At 46.7% G+C, this 16,407-nt stretch overlaps 1 protein-coding gene across 10 annotated transcripts; it reads left to right on the forward strand.

Moving 5' to 3' along the window:
• The first annotated feature begins 843 nt into the window (after positions 1–843).
• Positions 844–16,005, forward strand: PAN2 (poly(A) specific ribonuclease subunit PAN2). 10 transcript variants are annotated; one of them, XM_016224500.2, is made up of 26 exons: positions 844–947; positions 1,544–1,933; positions 5,012–5,181; positions 5,295–5,415; positions 5,584–5,661; positions 6,046–6,313; positions 6,727–7,069; positions 7,265–7,361; positions 8,480–8,599; positions 8,774–8,893; positions 9,148–9,276; positions 9,404–9,603; positions 9,712–9,860; positions 9,990–10,096; positions 10,310–10,408; positions 10,545–10,618; positions 10,725–10,872; positions 11,129–11,296; positions 11,432–11,491; positions 11,712–11,802; positions 13,423–13,580; positions 13,679–13,822; positions 13,938–14,117; positions 14,242–14,335; positions 14,784–14,981; positions 15,338–16,005. In XM_016224500.2, exons 2-26 carry the CDS (start codon positions 1,652–1,654, stop codon positions 15,370–15,372), a joined length of 3,633 nt encoding a protein of 1,210 aa, XP_016079986.1. In that variant the 5' UTR covers positions 844–947; positions 1,544–1,651; the 3' UTR covers positions 15,373–16,005. The 10 variants fall into 10 exon arrangements, with proteins under 10 accessions (XP_016079986.1, XP_016079990.1, XP_016079988.1 ...); XM_016224504.2 differs by having other exon boundaries at positions 11,153–11,296; XM_016224502.2 differs by having other exon boundaries at positions 9,712–9,848.
• Positions 16,006–16,407: the final 402 nt, after the last annotated feature.

Here is a 16,407-nt window from a genome sequence, read left to right on the forward strand (position 1 = left end):
TTAGAGAGCCAAAGCAGCCCCACTTAGGTTCTCTCCTGTTGCTGCTTCTATCCTAGGCCCTTCCTTGTTTCAATGTCCCCAGCTTTAATAAACATACTCTCAAAATAAATTTTAAAAATTTTAGACTTTTGGGAAGGCACGTCTCAATTTGGGTTTGCTCATGGCCCCCCTGAGGGATAATGTCCAGCCCCAAGAGCCGGGGAAATTTGATGGCTGAGGCGGCCTGTTCCCTGTGAATATGACCGGGGCCTCTGGAAAGGTCATAATCACAGACGGGAGTTTCAGATGGATGCCTTGAGAATCTCAGAAGATGCAGCTACTTGGGCCGTGTTAAAAACCTGGCTCCTGCTTCCTTTTTTCTCTCCCTTATCTGGAAAGGATAGGAAATGCCAGCGAGTTTCGGGGGCAACATGGTCAGAGAGAGCGGAGCAGCTCACAAGAACGCTGCAAACGAGGGGGTGGAACCGTCTGCGGCGGGAATACCCAGCGTTCGATTCCCAGTGCTTTGCCTTGGGCGTCCCTGATTACAGTTTCTTGTTACAGGAAGCATGAAAGTTCTGTTTCAGAACTGGCGTTCTCTCATTTTCTTCAAAGAAGGCCTAAAAGACAAGCGGTCACTTTTTACATAGAACAGAGCCAGGTCCTGACTACATTTGTCCCCGTCGGCGCGCCGTAACCCTTGTTTTTGCCCAGCTCTGCGTCACCCCTCTTCTCGCAGAGCCGTCTGAACCTGGCTCTTTCTGATTGGCTTAGGTGAGCTCCAAGCCCTTCCTGATTGGAAGCTGAGACTGGGAGTCCGCCTCCTTTCCGTCGTAGGGTTCGGTTGAGCCTGAGGCGCGGGGGAGAATTGGGGAAATTGGAATTTCCCACGGAGTTGACGGCGCTTGCTCTCCCCCTACTCGTTTTAATTCCACGCGCTCCAAAATATCCGCCATGGAGAAATCTTGGTAATGACCCAATCCCCGAAAGCATCCTAGGAACACATCTGACCCCTGCCCTAAACCCTCTCTTCCCCACCTCCGGGGGAGAATTCTGGGTAGTTGATTTCTTTGGTTCCCCCAGGGAATTCTGGGTAACTAGCCATTTCTATCGCGCCACCCTACCCCCACCCTAATTTGTGGGTAACTGGCCATTCTTATTTTCCCCCAGAGAACCCTTGGTAACGTTACAGAGGGTTCTGGGAAACTGACTTACCTTGTTCTCAACTCTCCAACCCCAGCCCTAATTCTGGGAACTAGCACGGTAGCCCCCTCTACCTAATTCCTACCCCTGTATTTGCTGCAGTTCAGGGGTGAACCAGGCAAGTGAGCAGGCCTGAAGGGAAGTGAAAAGGAAGTCAAGGATTAGGTTAGACAGGAGGGTGGAGGGTGGGGACCACAGAGGGCCTAGATGAGAAAGGGAGGATACTTTTCCCATCTCTGCCCCGCTGCCCATCCCCTTCCTTCCTGCTCTATCCCCTGCCTGATTTATCTTCCTCCTCTCTAGATAACACATAGCACACTATTTACAAGTACCTGACTTAGCTATCTCTTTCCCTTTACAGGCCAGGATGCCCACTGGTGCCGTCCTGCTGAAGGTTGGGGTCAGGCATCTTAAAGGGGCTGTGACAAAGTAGGGTGTGACACGGGTCTGATCTGCTGCAGCCGTCATCATGAACTTCGAGGGTCTGGACCCTGGACTGGCAGAGTATGCCCCAGCCATGCATTCTGCCCTGGACCCTGTCCTGGATGCCCACCTGAACCCAAGTCTGCTACAGAATGTGGAGCTGGACCCGGAGGGAGTGGCCTTGGAGGCTCTTCCCGTCCAGGAGTCAGTGCACATAATGGAAGGTGTCTACTCTGAATTACACAGTGTGGTGGCTGAAGTGGGTGTACCTGTCTCCGTCTCCCACTTTGACTTGCACGAGGAGATGCTGTGGGTGGGAAGCCACGGGGTAAGAACTGTACCCCTTTGTAAGGGCTGAAAGGAGATGTTGGATGTGTTTTATCTAGTTTTAGCTGCTTTGCAGGGAGCCAGAATTGAAGTGATGAGAATTAGCTGGGTCTCTTAAGTCAAACCATGAGGAAGGGAGTGGAGAAAGTTACATAGGTATTCTTTTTAGAAGGCATCCCACTTCTACCACAATTTGTCCATTCCATGCTTTGATTAATCTTGTTAGTCTGTAACCATCCAAATCCAATCTCTAATGCCCCTGCTCACTTTTCCATTTTTTTTAAATTATAGAATGGTTAATGTATGTTTCTATATATTTTACATGGAATGATTCTGTCTTCTCTGGCTGATTTTAATCTCTGAGAGCAGTTATCATTGTTGATTTTTTTAAATGTGTATCCATACTGCCAGTGTGCTAGGAGCCCAAAGATTTTGGAAGAAATAACATGCTAGCCTTCGTTTACTAATGTACCTTCCATAGGGTATGAGTTGTTTTTCCATTAGACGGAATGAATTTTTTATTTTGTAATACATTCATTTCAGTGAGCAGCATCTACAGCTATGTTAGGCCCAGGGAATTAAACTGAATAAAGCATAATCCTTGCCTTCAAGGAGTTTACAAGACAATGAGGAAAAAAGACATATAAACAGATAATTCATGGTACTTCAGAAGAAACTAAACTGCTTGGCTTAATAATTATGAATTTAGTATATAAAGTACTAAATGCCAGTGTGAAAATATTTACTGGGTGCTGGTGAGCATAAAGGAGAGTCAGTGGACCTTCAGAAGGAAGTAACACCTGAATTGAGTCCTAAAAGATGAGTAGAAGTCAGGTGAAGAAGAGAGGAAAATGCTGTCTTGGCAAGAACAATGGAATAAACAAAGATTCCCAGTGTATCACACAGCATAGTGATTGCAGAGTACAGGAATTACGAACAAGTTTTACTGGATGGAAGATGAAGCTGAAGAGTTAGACATATCTTCATTCAACCAGTGTATTTTGAGTTACTAGGTGCCAGACCTTGCTCTGGAGTCTAGATCTGGAGTAAGCATTTTAAAAGGCAACAAAAATAATTTATAGTATATCAAGTGCTGCTTAGTATCTTTAAGAAAAATAAAGTGGCGCCCTGGCTGGTTTTGCTCAGTTGTTAGAGCGTTAGCTCATGGACTGAAGGGTCCGGGGTTCGATTCTGGCCAAGGACACATACCTCTCGATCCCCAGCCCCGGTCGGGGTTCATGGAAGAGGCAACCAATCGATGTGTTGCTCTCCCATCAATGTTGTTCTCTCTCTCTCTCCGTTCCACTCTCTGAAAAGCAATGGAAAAGATATCCTTGGGTGAAGATTAAAAAAATAAAGTGAAGTAAAGGTATTAAAGTACTGAAGGATAGGAGGTGTTGCTATTTTAGATAGTTGGTCAGGGAAGGTCTCTCTGATAAAGTCACATTTGAGTAGAGACCTGGGTTCAGGCCAGGACTCCCATTTTAAGCCATCTAGAAGGGAGGAAGGGAGCCATCCAGATATCTGGGAAAAACATCCTAGAAGACCCCATTTGTTTCTTAAAGGAGCTTGAACTTGATTTTTTTTTTTTTTAACATATCTTTATTACTTTCAGAGAGAGGAAGGGAGAGGGATAGAGAGATAGAAACATCAATGATGAGAGAGTCATTGATCGGCTGCCTCCTGCAGGCCTCCGACTGGGGATCAAGCCCGCAACCCGGGCATGTGCCCCAACCAGGAATCAAACCCCGATCGCCTGGATCCTAGGTCGATGCTCAGCCGCTGAGCCACGCCCAGTCAGGCACCAAAGATTTTTTTTAATTGCTCTCACAGAGAGGGAGGGAAGCAGAGAGAAACATCCAAGTGAGAGAAAAGCATCGATCCATTGCCTCCCGCACAATCCCGACTGGGGATCAAACCTGCAACATGGGCGTGTGCCCCAACTGGGAATTGAGCTCACCACCTTCTGGTGTCTGAGATGACACACCAACCAACTGAGCCCCACCAGCTAGGGCCATGCCACCAAAGGTTTTTATCCAGAATGACAAGGTCTGGTCTCCAACTTTGGTAGATTACTGAGGTAGCAGTACAGAGTTTGATTTAAGGGGGGCAAGATGGGACCATCTGGGATCAGTTTGCAGGCTGTTGTAGTAGTTCACACAAAATATGATGAAGGCCTGAATGAAGCACTGTAGAGATGTATATGTGAGAACAGATTTGGGAAATATTTAGGAAGTAAAATAAACAAGACTTGACTACCAGTGACTTGGTCCCCTGGGTAGATCATGGTACAATAGGGAATACAGTTAAAATTTGAAATGGGGTAAAAGTGGTGAATTTAATTTAGGCCATAATGAGTTTGAGGTTCTCATGGGGTATCGAAGGAGAAATGTTTAGTAGGTATTTGGATGTATGAGTTTGAAGCTTGAGGCAGTGGTCTGGGTTAGGGAAGGAAATTAGGATTCATCATCTTAGAAATGAATGGTTAAAACCTTGAAAATGGGTGAGATTACCAGGGAAGACAAGTAGAGTGAGACGATAGTGGGCTGGGGATAACCGTGTTTCAAGAGTGGTCAGAAGGAGAGCACATAAAGAGGGTATGTGCTAAGAGTCAGGAGAGAAGCCGGGAGTGATTGACATAGGAGCCCAGCGTGGCTCCTATTCTCTCTGTTCCAGCCTGTGACCCGCAGTACACATTCCTCTAATGGCTGGTAGAGATTAAGACTTGACTGTGGAACATAAGAAAGCCAGATTGCCAGTGGGGGATCAGACCCACGTCCCTGACCTTCTGAACACTGTTCTAACCAGCTGAGCCATTATCTACTCAGCAGGGTCATTGTGAGGATAAAGTGAGGTACAGTTTACAAAAGTACTTTGTGAAGCATTAAGCAAACCTAAGATGGTATTTTCAGTGTGTTTATCACTAAGATTGGTGCTTAGCCTTATGCCTTAGTCACTGCTAGCCAGAAAGACCAGGAAACAACAATGGAAACAAGCTGAGTGACATCTAGTTCCTGAATTGTATATGGGATGGCCCTGCCTCTCCACTCAGGGTGTCTCATCTATTTGTCCCCTACAGGGTCATGCCACTTCATTTTTTGGCCCAACTTTGGAGCGCTACTCATCCTTTCAGGTCAATGGCAGTGATGACATTCGGCAGATCCAGAGCCTGGAGAATGGTATCCTTTTTCTCACCAAGAACAACCTCAAGTATATGGCCCGTGGAGGCCTCATTATATTTGATTATCTGTAAGTGGCTTCTCAGCTCTGGACTGGGAAAGAGGGTTCCAAATAGAATGGGAAGGCTAAAGGATCGGACACTTTCAAGTCCCTGGCTTCTTAGCCTTTCCTCTCCCCCATAGGCTGGATGAGAGTGAGGATATGCACAGTCTCCTGCTCACTGACAGCAGCACGCTGCTTGTTGGTGGACTGCAGAACCACATATTGGAGATTGACCTTAACACTGTCCAGGAGACTCAGAAGGTATAAGCCTGGGGCAGAAGAGACTCAAGCAGGGTCTGAGGTTATTGTGGTGGGGACGGTGGGTAATACCTGGGCTGGGAACATGCCTAAGATGTGTGTGTCACCTTTCTGTTCTTTTGGTTTGTGGGAAGAATCATTCTCACTGGTTTCTCCTTCTTCCCTCCCCAGTATGCAGTCGAGACACCTGGAGTCACCATCATGAGACAGACAAACCGCTTCTTCTTCTGTGGCCACACATCTGGCAAGGTGGCTAAGTTCCATTTTTCCTCCCACCATGGCCCTGTTTCACTAGATATGTGACTAGGCTCAGCCTTTCCTACTGCTGTACTTACTTGTAGTTGGAAGGAAGGGAAGAGTGAATGAAGTTCCTGTCCAGCCATGTTATACTATGAGATTAGTCTTTCAGCCTGATGTTTTCTGTTGTAACTAGGTGCCTTAGGAGCAAAAGGGTAAACAAGTTCTCTTTGGGGTCCCTTCCAGCTCTTGGCTTCTCTTTTTGCCTTTTCTGTGCTTTAATTATCCATATCTAGAGCCTTAGTTCTTTTTGTAGGAGCCTCACAGGGTTAGGGAGGTAGCAGGTACTCTTCCTGATAACAGCTTTGGCAGATAACCAGGTTATCTCTTCTTCAGATTTCCCTGCGAGACCTTCGTACTTTTAAGGTGGAGCATGAGTTCGATGCTTTCTCAGGGAGTCTGTCAGATTTTGACGTGCATGGCAACCTGCTCGCCACTTGTGGCTTCTCCAGCCGCCTCACCGGCCTCGCCTGTGACCGTTTCCTAAAGGTGTATGATCTGCGCATGATGCGTGCCATCACACCACTTCAAGTACATGTGGATCCTGCCTTCTTGCGCTTCATCCCTACGTATACTTCTCGGCTTGCTATCATCTCCCAGTCGGGTATGAAGGGGATGTAAGATGGTGTAAGAGAGGCTAATAGCAAAGGGGGGACTAGGCACCAGAGGGAGTATACTCCCAGGAACCTCTTTGTTGGGGGAAAAAGTAACCTTTCACCAGGGTCTCCAGGTCTCAATTAGGTTTGGTCAGAGATTAAAGCCTTTGTTATCCCTGTGTGTGAACACAGGAAAAGATAAAAGGTGGAGCAGGCAAAACAGCTTTAGAACTGCTCTTTGCTATGTAGCAAACCTCCCTGTGGTTTATGGGAAAGTATCAGATGGTATTCTCTCTAGCTCTAGGCATGGATTTGGGGTCCATCTTTCCATGATACCAGGGGAGGAGGGGAGGAGGAGCATAAAAGGATGGCTCCCTTCACCTTCCAGAGCTCGTTCAGTGGGTTTCCTTCTCCCTCCTAGGGCAGTGCCAGTTTTGTGAACCCACAGGCCTGGCCAACCCAGCAGACATCTTTCACGTGAATCCTGTGGGGCCTCTGCTGATGACCTTTGATGTGTCAGCCAGCAAGCAGGCCCTGGCCTTTGGAGATTCTGAGGGCTGTGTACACCTCTGGACTGATTCCCCTGAGCCTTCCTTCAATCCCTACTCCCGGGAGACCGAGTTTGCTTTGCCCTGTCTTGTGGACTCACTGCCTCCTCTGGACTGGAGCCAGGACTTGCTGCCTCTTTCCCTCATCCCTGTCCCACTCACTACAGACACGCTTCTCTCTGATTGGCCTGCTGCCAACTCTGCCCCGGCTCCCAGGTTGTACCTCACATCTGGGTCAAAAGGGGTGTGGGGAAAGGGCTGAGATATAGGAATTCTCTACAAGCCCTGTTATTCTACTTTTCTGGGTTTTGTCTACCTTCAGTATCTTCTTTTTATCTGGCCCCTTGGGGGTTAGGGATTTGATGGGCAAACACCACAACCTTTAAGCCTTAGAACTATATTCCATTATAGGCGAGCACCCCCTGTGGATGCAGAGATTCTGCGCACCATGAAGAAGGTGGGCTTCATTGGCTATGCACCAAACCCCCGCACTAGGCTGCGTAATCAGGTATGTTCAGAGGGGAGAGGGCCAGCACTCCCAGTCCACTGGCACTTCTCCTCTCTTTTTCCTTTATTAATCCTCAGTAGTTTTTGTTTTTGTCAGAAAAGGTTTTTTGAAGCCTACTAAATTGAAGCTACTATACTAGGTGTTAGGGAGGATTCAGAGACATAGAAGGTAGGGTTCTTGCTCTTAAGAAGTTTAGTATTTGGTTGGTGAAAATAAGACCTATTCATAACAAATTATTTGTGTTCTATTGTTACGTGCTAGAGGAATGTTATAAGCATTCATTGCCAGAGCTGTTTGCAGGGAAAACTTTACTTTGGGCTAGAGTGGTCAGAGCAGACATACTGAAAGAGGTTGATATTGAGCTGGAGAGGTGAGAGATGGGTAAGTAGATAGTAACAGCAGAGCATATTAAAGATGAGAAATCAGTGTTAGTAAAGGTCTCAAGAGGCATAATTGCAAAATGGGTATCTAATGGGGACTATACCAACCAGTCTGGCAAGAGCAGCTGTTATGCTGGGAAATACAGTGGTACCTTGGTTTTCAAACATCTCTGTTGATGAACATTTCAGTTTACAAACACCGTAAACCCAGAAGTAAATGCTTCAGTTTTCGAACACACCTCGGAAGTCGAACATGCCACACGGCTTCTGCTGAGGGCAAGATCCTGAGGCCCAGTTGTTGGCTGTGGATCCCTCGGTTTTCAAACATTTCAGAACTAGCACGGTCTTCCGGAATGGATCACATTCGAAAACCGAGGTACCACTGTAGTGAGATTGAGGTTGGAAAGGGCCTGATTGTGAGGCCTTGAAATTCAGTGTGTGTGTGTGTGTGTGTGTGTGTGTGTGTGTAGTGGAAGAAGTAATGCGCTAAAAGGGGCATTCTGGGAGGGTGGGTTTGGCAGCACTATGCTGGACAGAGTGAATGTGGGGAGCCCAGCGTGGAAGCCATCACAGTTGTGCAGCTGTGATGAGGTAGGTTGATGGCAATGAGAATAAAAAGAAGCAGTGAATGGTGAAAACCCTATGAAATTAGGTTGAAGACTTGGTGACTGTTTCAGTGTTGTGGGAACAAAGATGATTAAAACACCCAACAAGGTTGCCTCTCTTTAAAAATTCTAGATTCCTTACCGACTCAAGGAGTCAGACAGTGAATTTGACAGCTTCAGCCAGGTCACTGAGTCACCAATAGGGCGGGAAGAGGAGCCACATCTCCACATGGTCTCTAAGAAATACCGCAAGGTGCTGGGGAATACCAAGGAAAGACCCCTCTGGGATGTAGGGAAAGGTTCCCAAGGAAGGGGGTCAGTCGGGAAACTACCTACCACGCTGGACTCGGGAGGGAGGTTTTGGGGAGGGTTATGGCTAGGGGACTTTGAGGATATCTTCATCTTGCTTAAACTGTTTCTGCCTCAGGTAACCATCAAATACTCCAAGCTAGGGCTGGAAGACTTTGACTTCAAACACTACAATAAGACCCTGTTTGCTGGATTGGAGCCCCACATCCCCAATGCTTACTGTAACTGCATGATCCAGGTAAGGTTGGGTATTCCTGCCACTTGAACGTGCTTGCTGGCCACATGACTCCTACTCTTTTTCCATGTCTCCCAACTAGGCCCACTTTAAGGTGGCCCCTCTACCATTCTTTTTTACCCCTCAGCCTTCAAGTCTGTGAACTCCACTTCTTCCATGGACTCCTGCTTTGGATTCTCCACCAGCTTGCTTAACCTTCTAATCTCTCCTCCTCCTGTAGCAGTTGCCTGTGTCATTTCTCCTGCTCTTCCCTCCAGGTGCTCTATTTCCTGGAGCCTGTTCGCTGCCTAATCCAGAACCACCTTTGTCAGAAGGAGTTCTGCCTGGCATGTGAGCTGGGCTTCCTCTTCCACATGTTGGACCTCTCCCGCGGTGACCCTTGTCAGGTCAGTGCCTGGAGACCTGGGATGATAGAAGAGGAAGGGAGGTAGATAGTAGGCCGAGACACTGTTGTGCAAATGGCCACAAAAGAGAAAATAAACTCTTTCCACCAACATACTTCTTGGATTCCAGGGCAGTAATTTTCTTCGGGCATTCCGCACCATTCCTGAGGCCTCAGCCCTTGGTCTGATCCTGGCTGACTCAGATGAGGCTTCAGGCAAGGGCAATCTGGCCAGGCTCATCCAGAGGTGGAATCGTTTCATTCTTACTCAGCTGCATCAGGATATGCAGGAGCTGGAAGTACCCCAGGCTTATCGAGGTGCTGGAAACAGGTATGGAAAGGGAACAGGAATAGTTAAAGCTACCATGACACGCCCCTCTATGACTTACAGGGTCTCATAACTCCCTCAGTGCACATATATTGCCCTCCCCACTCTTAGCAGCTTTTGCTCATCGGGGGACTCTGTCATTGGGCAGCTGTTCAGCTGTGAGATGGAGAACTGCAGCCTCTGCCGCTGTGGCAGTGAGACTGTGCGAGCCTCATCTACCCTGCTCTTCACGCTCTCCTACCCTGAGGGTAGCAACAGTGGTATACCCTACAGCTGGGATGGGAAGGCTCCCCCAATGTCCTGTAACATCAAGGAGAGGGTGTTGGGGGGCTAACACTAACAGTGGATAGAAGGGAGAACCTGGAGTGAAGTATCCAGTTTCCCTACAGATAAAACCGGGAAGAACTGTGACTTTGCTCAGGTGCTAAAGCGAAGCATCTGCCTGGAGCAGAATACGCAGGCCTGGTGTGACAACTGCGAAAAGTACCAGCCAACGGTGAGTGGGCTATGGCACTGGACTAGAGTCCTGCCATGCTGAGGACTCAGCCATGGTCTCATTTGGGGCTGGCTGGGTGAGCACTACCATCCAGAGATCTACAGGGAGTGGGAAGACCCCAGTTTGAGGACGCCGATCCAGGCTTTACTGTTCCCGTCCAGGTTTCTTTCCCCGTAGGCTCCCTGCTATCCCTTGTTTGTTTTATCCTCTCAGATTCAGACACGCAACATCCGCCATCTGCCAGATATTCTTGTCATCAATTGTGAAGTGAACAGCTTAAAAGAAGCTGATTTCTGGAGAATGCAGGCTGAGGTAAGGACTGGGGTTAGAAACGGTCTTAGGAGTTTTGTTTTTTAAGAAGTACTTTTTAGTTTTCTCCCTCTTCTGACCAATCTCCATATGTAATTAATATTCTTGAGGAATCAGATGTTTTTCCCTTTGTGTTCAGGTTGCCTTCAAGATGGCAATAAAGAAACACAGTGGGGAAATCTCCAAGAACAAGGAGTTTGCTTTGGCTGATTGGTAGGTACTGTCTTGGGAGTGACCAAAGTATTGAACTACCCAGCGGCTCCTCTTGTCACTGGCTAGATCTCCTCAGAACAAATTTCTAATTCTCCTGTCCTGATAGGAAGGAACTAGGGAGTCCAGAGGGCATGCTGATGTGTCCTTCCATTGAGGAGTTGAAGAATGTCTGGCTTCCTTTTTCTATTCGCATGAAGATGACCAAGAACAAAGGACTGGATGTTTGCAATTGGACTGATGGAGATGAGATGCAGGTTGTTGGAAAATTGGGAAGAGGAGGGGGACTAAGGAATAGAGGGATGGGGCAGAAGCAGGGCAGGGGGAAGGTGGAAATTAGTACAGGAAAAAGAAAGGGAATAAGGCTGAGTATTTGAGTCACTCAGTTCATCACTGGGAGTCATAGATGGGCTAGGATGGAGATTACCCACCCTCATGCCCCATTCCATACCCCAAACTCCTTGTCCCTCTATCCCCATTCCCCTTTCTTCCCCATCCTTAAACTTAGCTTAGCAGCCTGGGTACCCCCCCTCACAGTGGGGCCCAGCCAGGGCAGAGGAGGAACATGGTGTCTATGTGTATGACCTGATGGCTACTGTGGTACACATCCTGGACTCACGCACAGGGGGCAGCCTGGTGGCTCACATCAAAGTTGGAGAGACTTACCACCAACGCAAAGAGGTGAGTGAGGTAATACAGTGCAGGGACAGTCCTGGTGGTGGCCAGAATGGAATTCCAGATCTGTCCTTACCTTCAGTCTGAGCCAGAGAGGTCCAGCTATTACTTTGGTATCAGTGTTTCTCTGTATCTCCATAGGGCGTTACCCACCAGCAGTGGTATCTCTTCAATGACTTTCTTATTGAACCTATTGATAAGGTTAGTTGTAACACACTGCATTCCCCCTTTCATCTCCCCTTTTCCTAGCATCCTCATCCTCAGTGCCCTAGAGGATGCCAGACAAATTTAGGAGGGAGGGATGGGTTCTCAAGAATAAAAAGCATTAGCGGAGCTAACAGTCGCACCTGAGTCCTATCTTCTGTCTGACTTGGGGGAAAGGGGCATATATGTAGGCCATTAAGTGCTTTCTCTTTTATAGCATGAAGCTGTGCAGTTTGACATGAATTGGAAAGTGCCTGCTATCCTTTATTACACCAAAAGGAATCTTAATTCCAAATACAACCTGAACAGTAAGTGGTACAGGAGTAGACCCAAGGTGTGGCCAATTTAGATCTTCAGGAAAAGACCTGGGAAGCAGCTTGTTAAGATTAGGATCTCGCCCGGCTGGGCATGGCTCAGTGGTTAAGCGTCGACCTAGGATCCAGGCGATCAGGGTTCGATTCCCGGTCAGGGCACATGCCCAGGTTGTGGGCTGCAGCCGATCAATGACACTCTAATCATTGATGTTTCTATCTCTCTCCCTCTCCTTTCCTCTCTCTGAAACCAATAAAGATGTATTTAAAAAAAAAAAAAGATTAGGATCTATGCCCTAGCTGGTTTGGCTCAGTGATTAAAGCATCAGCCCATGGACTAAAGGGTCCCATGTTCAGTTCCAGCCAAGGGCACATACCTTGGTTCCAGGCTCTGGCCCTGGTTGGGGCAAGTGCAGGAGGCAACCAGTCAACGTGTCTCTCTCACATCGATGTTTCACTCTCTCTCCCTTCCACTCTTTCTGAAAAGCAATGGAAAAAAGATCCTGGGGTGAGGATTTAAGAAAAAAAAAAAGATTAGGAATTGTGCCCTGGCCAGGTAGCTCAGTTGGTTAGAGTGTTGTCCTGATACATCAGTGTTGCGGGTTCAGTCCTAGTCAGGGCACATAGAAGAAGCAACAAATGAATGCATAAATAAGTGAAACAACAAATTGATGTTCCCCTCTCTTTCTCTCTTTCTCTCTCCCTCTCTCCCCCTCCCTCTCTCCCTTCTCCTCTCTCTAAAAATATCAATTTTTAAAAAAAGGCATGCTTTAAAAAAATATATTAGGATCTGCAACCATTGTTAATATTTACAGGGAAACTACAGAGATTCCTGCTCATAAGTCCTTAAATTTAGAAGCTGGAGATCCTGAGGGTATAGTGGGAAGAGGTGATGAAGAAAAGTCTGATAAAAAAAAATTTAAAAATTAAAAAAAGAAAAAGTCTGATCAGAGTGGCTAAGGTTATGATATTGAGTCTAATCATTATTATCAAGTGAAGATCTTTTGGAGATGAACTCCTTATTAAGTCCCTTTTTGGTGCCTTTAAACCATAGTTTCTCTGTAACCTTATTTTTCTGGATCTTCTAAGCTAAAGTCCAAAGTTAAAATCTTATTCTTTCTGATGACTTTTTTTCCCTTCACATTTGATAATTTTCTTATTTACCTGTTCCATCTACCTGCTCTGTTCATCAAATATGATCTCTTTACTCATATGCTTTAATTATTATTATTTTTATTTTTTTATCCTCACTGGAGGAAATTTTTCCCATTGCTTTTCAGAGATGGAGGGACGGAGGGAGGGACGGAGGGAGGGACGGAGGGAGGGAGGGAGACGTTGAAACTGATGCCAGAGAGACACATCAGTTGTTTGCCTCCCACACGACCAGAGCCAGAGATTGAGCCTGCAACTGAGGTACGTGCCCTTGGCTGGAATTGAACCGGGGACCCTTCAGTCTGTGGGCCGATGCTCTAACCACCTAGCTAAGCCGGCCAGGGCTATGCTTTAATTATTGAGGGATCACAGTGTCGACCCGGTGTCTGGGCAGCTACCCTGTGCTTCCCACACCTGGTCACTTCCCTGTCCCCAGCAATGTGTCTTCTGGATTCTCCCTTCCAGTCAAGAACCCTATTGAAGCAAGTGTCCTGATGGCTGAAGCCTCACTAGCACGAAAGCAGCGGAAAACACATACTACCTTTATTCCACTGATGCTGAATGAGATGCCACAGGTTGGGGACCTGGTGGGCCTGGATGCCGAGTTTGTCACCCTTAATGAGGTAACCAAGACCAAAAGTGTGGGGTGTTGAAACAGAACTCTGGGGAATATTAGGAATCAGGCATTTCTCTAATTTCCTTATTAACTCTTCTCACGTAGGAGGAAGCAGAATTGCGCAGTGATGGCACCAAGTCTACCATCAAACCAAGCCAGATGTCAGTAGCTAGGATTACCTGTGTTCGGGGCCAGGGACCCAATGAGGGTATCCCCTTCATTGATGACTACATCTCTACCCAGGAGCAGGTATTAGGATATGGAAGTGCAAGTGAGATAGACCTTGTGCTCTAGAACCCACAAAAGAGTGGTACGGGGATTGTACCTTGCTTCCTGGGAAACTTGTCCTTTTCTCTATCCCTAGGTGGTGGATTATTTGACTCAATACTCAGGGATAAAGCCAGGAGATCTCGATGCCAAGATTTCCTCTAAGCACCTCACAACTCTCAAGTCTACCTACTTAAAACTTCGTTTTCTCATAGACATTGGAGTCAAGTTTGTGGGTCATGGTCTGCAGAAGGACTTCCGGGTCATCAACCTCATGGTTCGGGCAGGGCTCTTTTAAGAGTCTTTGAGTGTGGGCCCCTCAGGGTATACATTGTACTTTTGGGGAATGGAAAATTATGGGATTCCCTACCTTCAGTCTCCCATTCTTTTATCCCTGCCAGGTGCCCAAGGACCAAGTCCTTGACACTGTCTATCTATTTCACATGCCCCGAAAACGAATGATTTCCCTGCGATTCCTTGCTTGGTACTTTCTGGGTGAGTTGCTTTGCCTTGAAGGCCCTTGTGGTGCTCATTAACACCTTGCTGACCAGCTCTTATGAGCCAGAACTCGCCCTTGCGATCGGCTATTTTTCTGCTCTTTTAAAACTCTGCATTGCTTTTAGACCTTAATATTACTTAAATTAATGTAAGTGTAGACACAAGTTAGCAAGTTAGTAGTGACCGGTCAGCAAGATGTTAAGAGCAGGAAGAGATGTTGGAGGGGCTAAGGGGAGTAGGAAGGACCCTGAGTTAGTGGTGAAGTTAATAATGGATTTAATTAGCTTCAATATTCCTTCTGAGCACCAAGGATGATGTTTGGCCCCTTCCTTTAAGGGCAGTCAGATTTTTGTGGTTGTTTATTGGGAGTTGGGGATGTGAGTAGGGGACATGTTCTTATCTTCCTTTGCTAGGTCTCAAACTATTTCACCTCTACTTCCCCCAGACCTGAAGATTCAAGGAGAGACCCATGATAGTATTGAGGATGCTCGCACAGCTCTTCAGCTCTACCGAAAGTATCTGGAGCTAAGCAAAAATGGTACTGAGCCTGAGTCCTTTCACAAAGTGCTCAAGGGCCTTTACGAGAAGGGCCGAAAGATGGACTGGAAGGTTCCTGAGCCTGAGGGCCAGACAAGTCCCAAGAGTAAGGCCTGGGATGGGACAAGGGAAACTGGACTGGGTGGGTTTTGATTGCACATGTGAAGATTATACCCACCATAATGATGATGATGATGATGTTAACAGCAGTACCACTCCTACTTTATGTACTTGGTAAAGCACTTAACAGTTTACAGAGCACTTAATCCTCCCAACAATCAGTGAAATAGATTTTGTTATTGAGACTCTCTACTGGTCCTAACTTCCTCTTGCCCAATTCTAAAATGTTTAGGGCAGGTCCAAGCCCTCTTTTCTCTTGCATTTTTCCTTCCTAAGAAGGATCCCAGGTGCTTTTTCTCCACTCACCTTAAGAGTCAATATTCTTGGTTTTGTCTCTGACAGATGCAGCTGTTTTTCCCTCAGTGCTGGCACTCTGACCTCACCCTCTCCCAATGAACTGCCTCTCCCTTCAGTGTTCTGTGGCCTCAGAACTGGGAGATGGCTATACCCTGTCTACTTCCAGAATTGAACCTGCTCAGGGTTTACAGATGGTGCTATTAATAGAACTGGAATGCAGCAGAATTGTTGCAAAGGGTCTAGCAGCCAGATTCCTTTTTCATCCTTTGCAAAACACAGTGGGACAGAAAGATGGAAAGTAATTGGTATTAATAAATATCCTGGGTGATTGATATCCAGGCAAAGAAGAATCTGGAGCCAAAACTTTCAGTTCCTAGTTGGCTAAGGATTGAAGTACTGGACAGTGACTGGATACAATAGTAGTTCAAGACTTAGCTCAAGTCTCTGACTGCTGGAAGCATGCCAGGAAGCCAGCAGAGTCTTGGTGGCCCTAGCAAACCAGTGTTGCCAACACCATCATTGCCAAAAGGGTCTTTGGGTCCAAGACAAAGCTGGGCTGCTGGCTTCATTCCTGCTGACAGCTGAGAATCATCTGTCTTCCATCCACTCCACTCTCCTGTCCCAAGTTTTGTTTTCTTGGTACTTTTTTTAAGTTTTGTTTTAAACTGCATGTTTTATAAAATAAAATAAAAAATATTATTGACTGTCTCCTATCTCGTGTGGGGTTCTCTGACTTTGGTCTTCCTCTGTGTTGGCTTTCTAGTACAAGTGGGAAAACCTAAGGCTTTTAAATTCCCACCTAGAAATGAAGGTAAAGCTCTGGAGGACAAAGGATGTTGGAGGAGTATAATTATGTCTGTTCTGGACAAGGTTAGGTCTTTGCTGTGACTGCCTAGTACTCTCAGGTTGGATTTTTTTAAGATTTATAGTAGGATTTAGCCATTAACTGTAAAAGGTAAGTGAATGAGGAAACTGACAAACTACTGGTCCCAGGATATCTTAAAACCGGTAGCCACTAACGTAAGAGCTGTGCGGTGCTGCAATGCTTCCTGGGAGGGGTAGTTTCCTGGGTACTGAAACTAGGGCTGCTTATTGGCTGTCAGCGCACCTTTGTT

Source organism: Miniopterus natalensis, chromosome 2 (assembly GCF_054644295.1).
Source record: "Miniopterus natalensis isolate mMinNat1 chromosome 2, mMinNat1.hap1, whole genome shotgun sequence".
NCBI lineage: Eukaryota > Metazoa > Chordata > Mammalia > Chiroptera > Miniopteridae > Miniopterus > Miniopterus natalensis.

What these genes read in the sequence shown, in the direction of transcription:
- PAN2 (XM_016224500.2), top strand. Translation starts at nt 1,652, where the DNA reads ATGAACTTCGAGGGTCTGGACCCTGGACTGGCAGAGTATGCCCCAGCC. An exon ending in CTCATTATATTTGATTATCT is followed by an intron (nt 5,182 to 5,294) that starts GTAAGTGGCTTC and finishes TCTCCCCCATAG; the next exon opens with GCTGGATGAGAGTGAGGATA. An exon ending in CCCTGAGGGTAGCAACAGTG is followed by an intron (nt 9,861 to 9,989) that starts GTATACCCTACA and finishes GTTTCCCTACAG; the next exon opens with ATAAAACCGGGAAGAACTGT.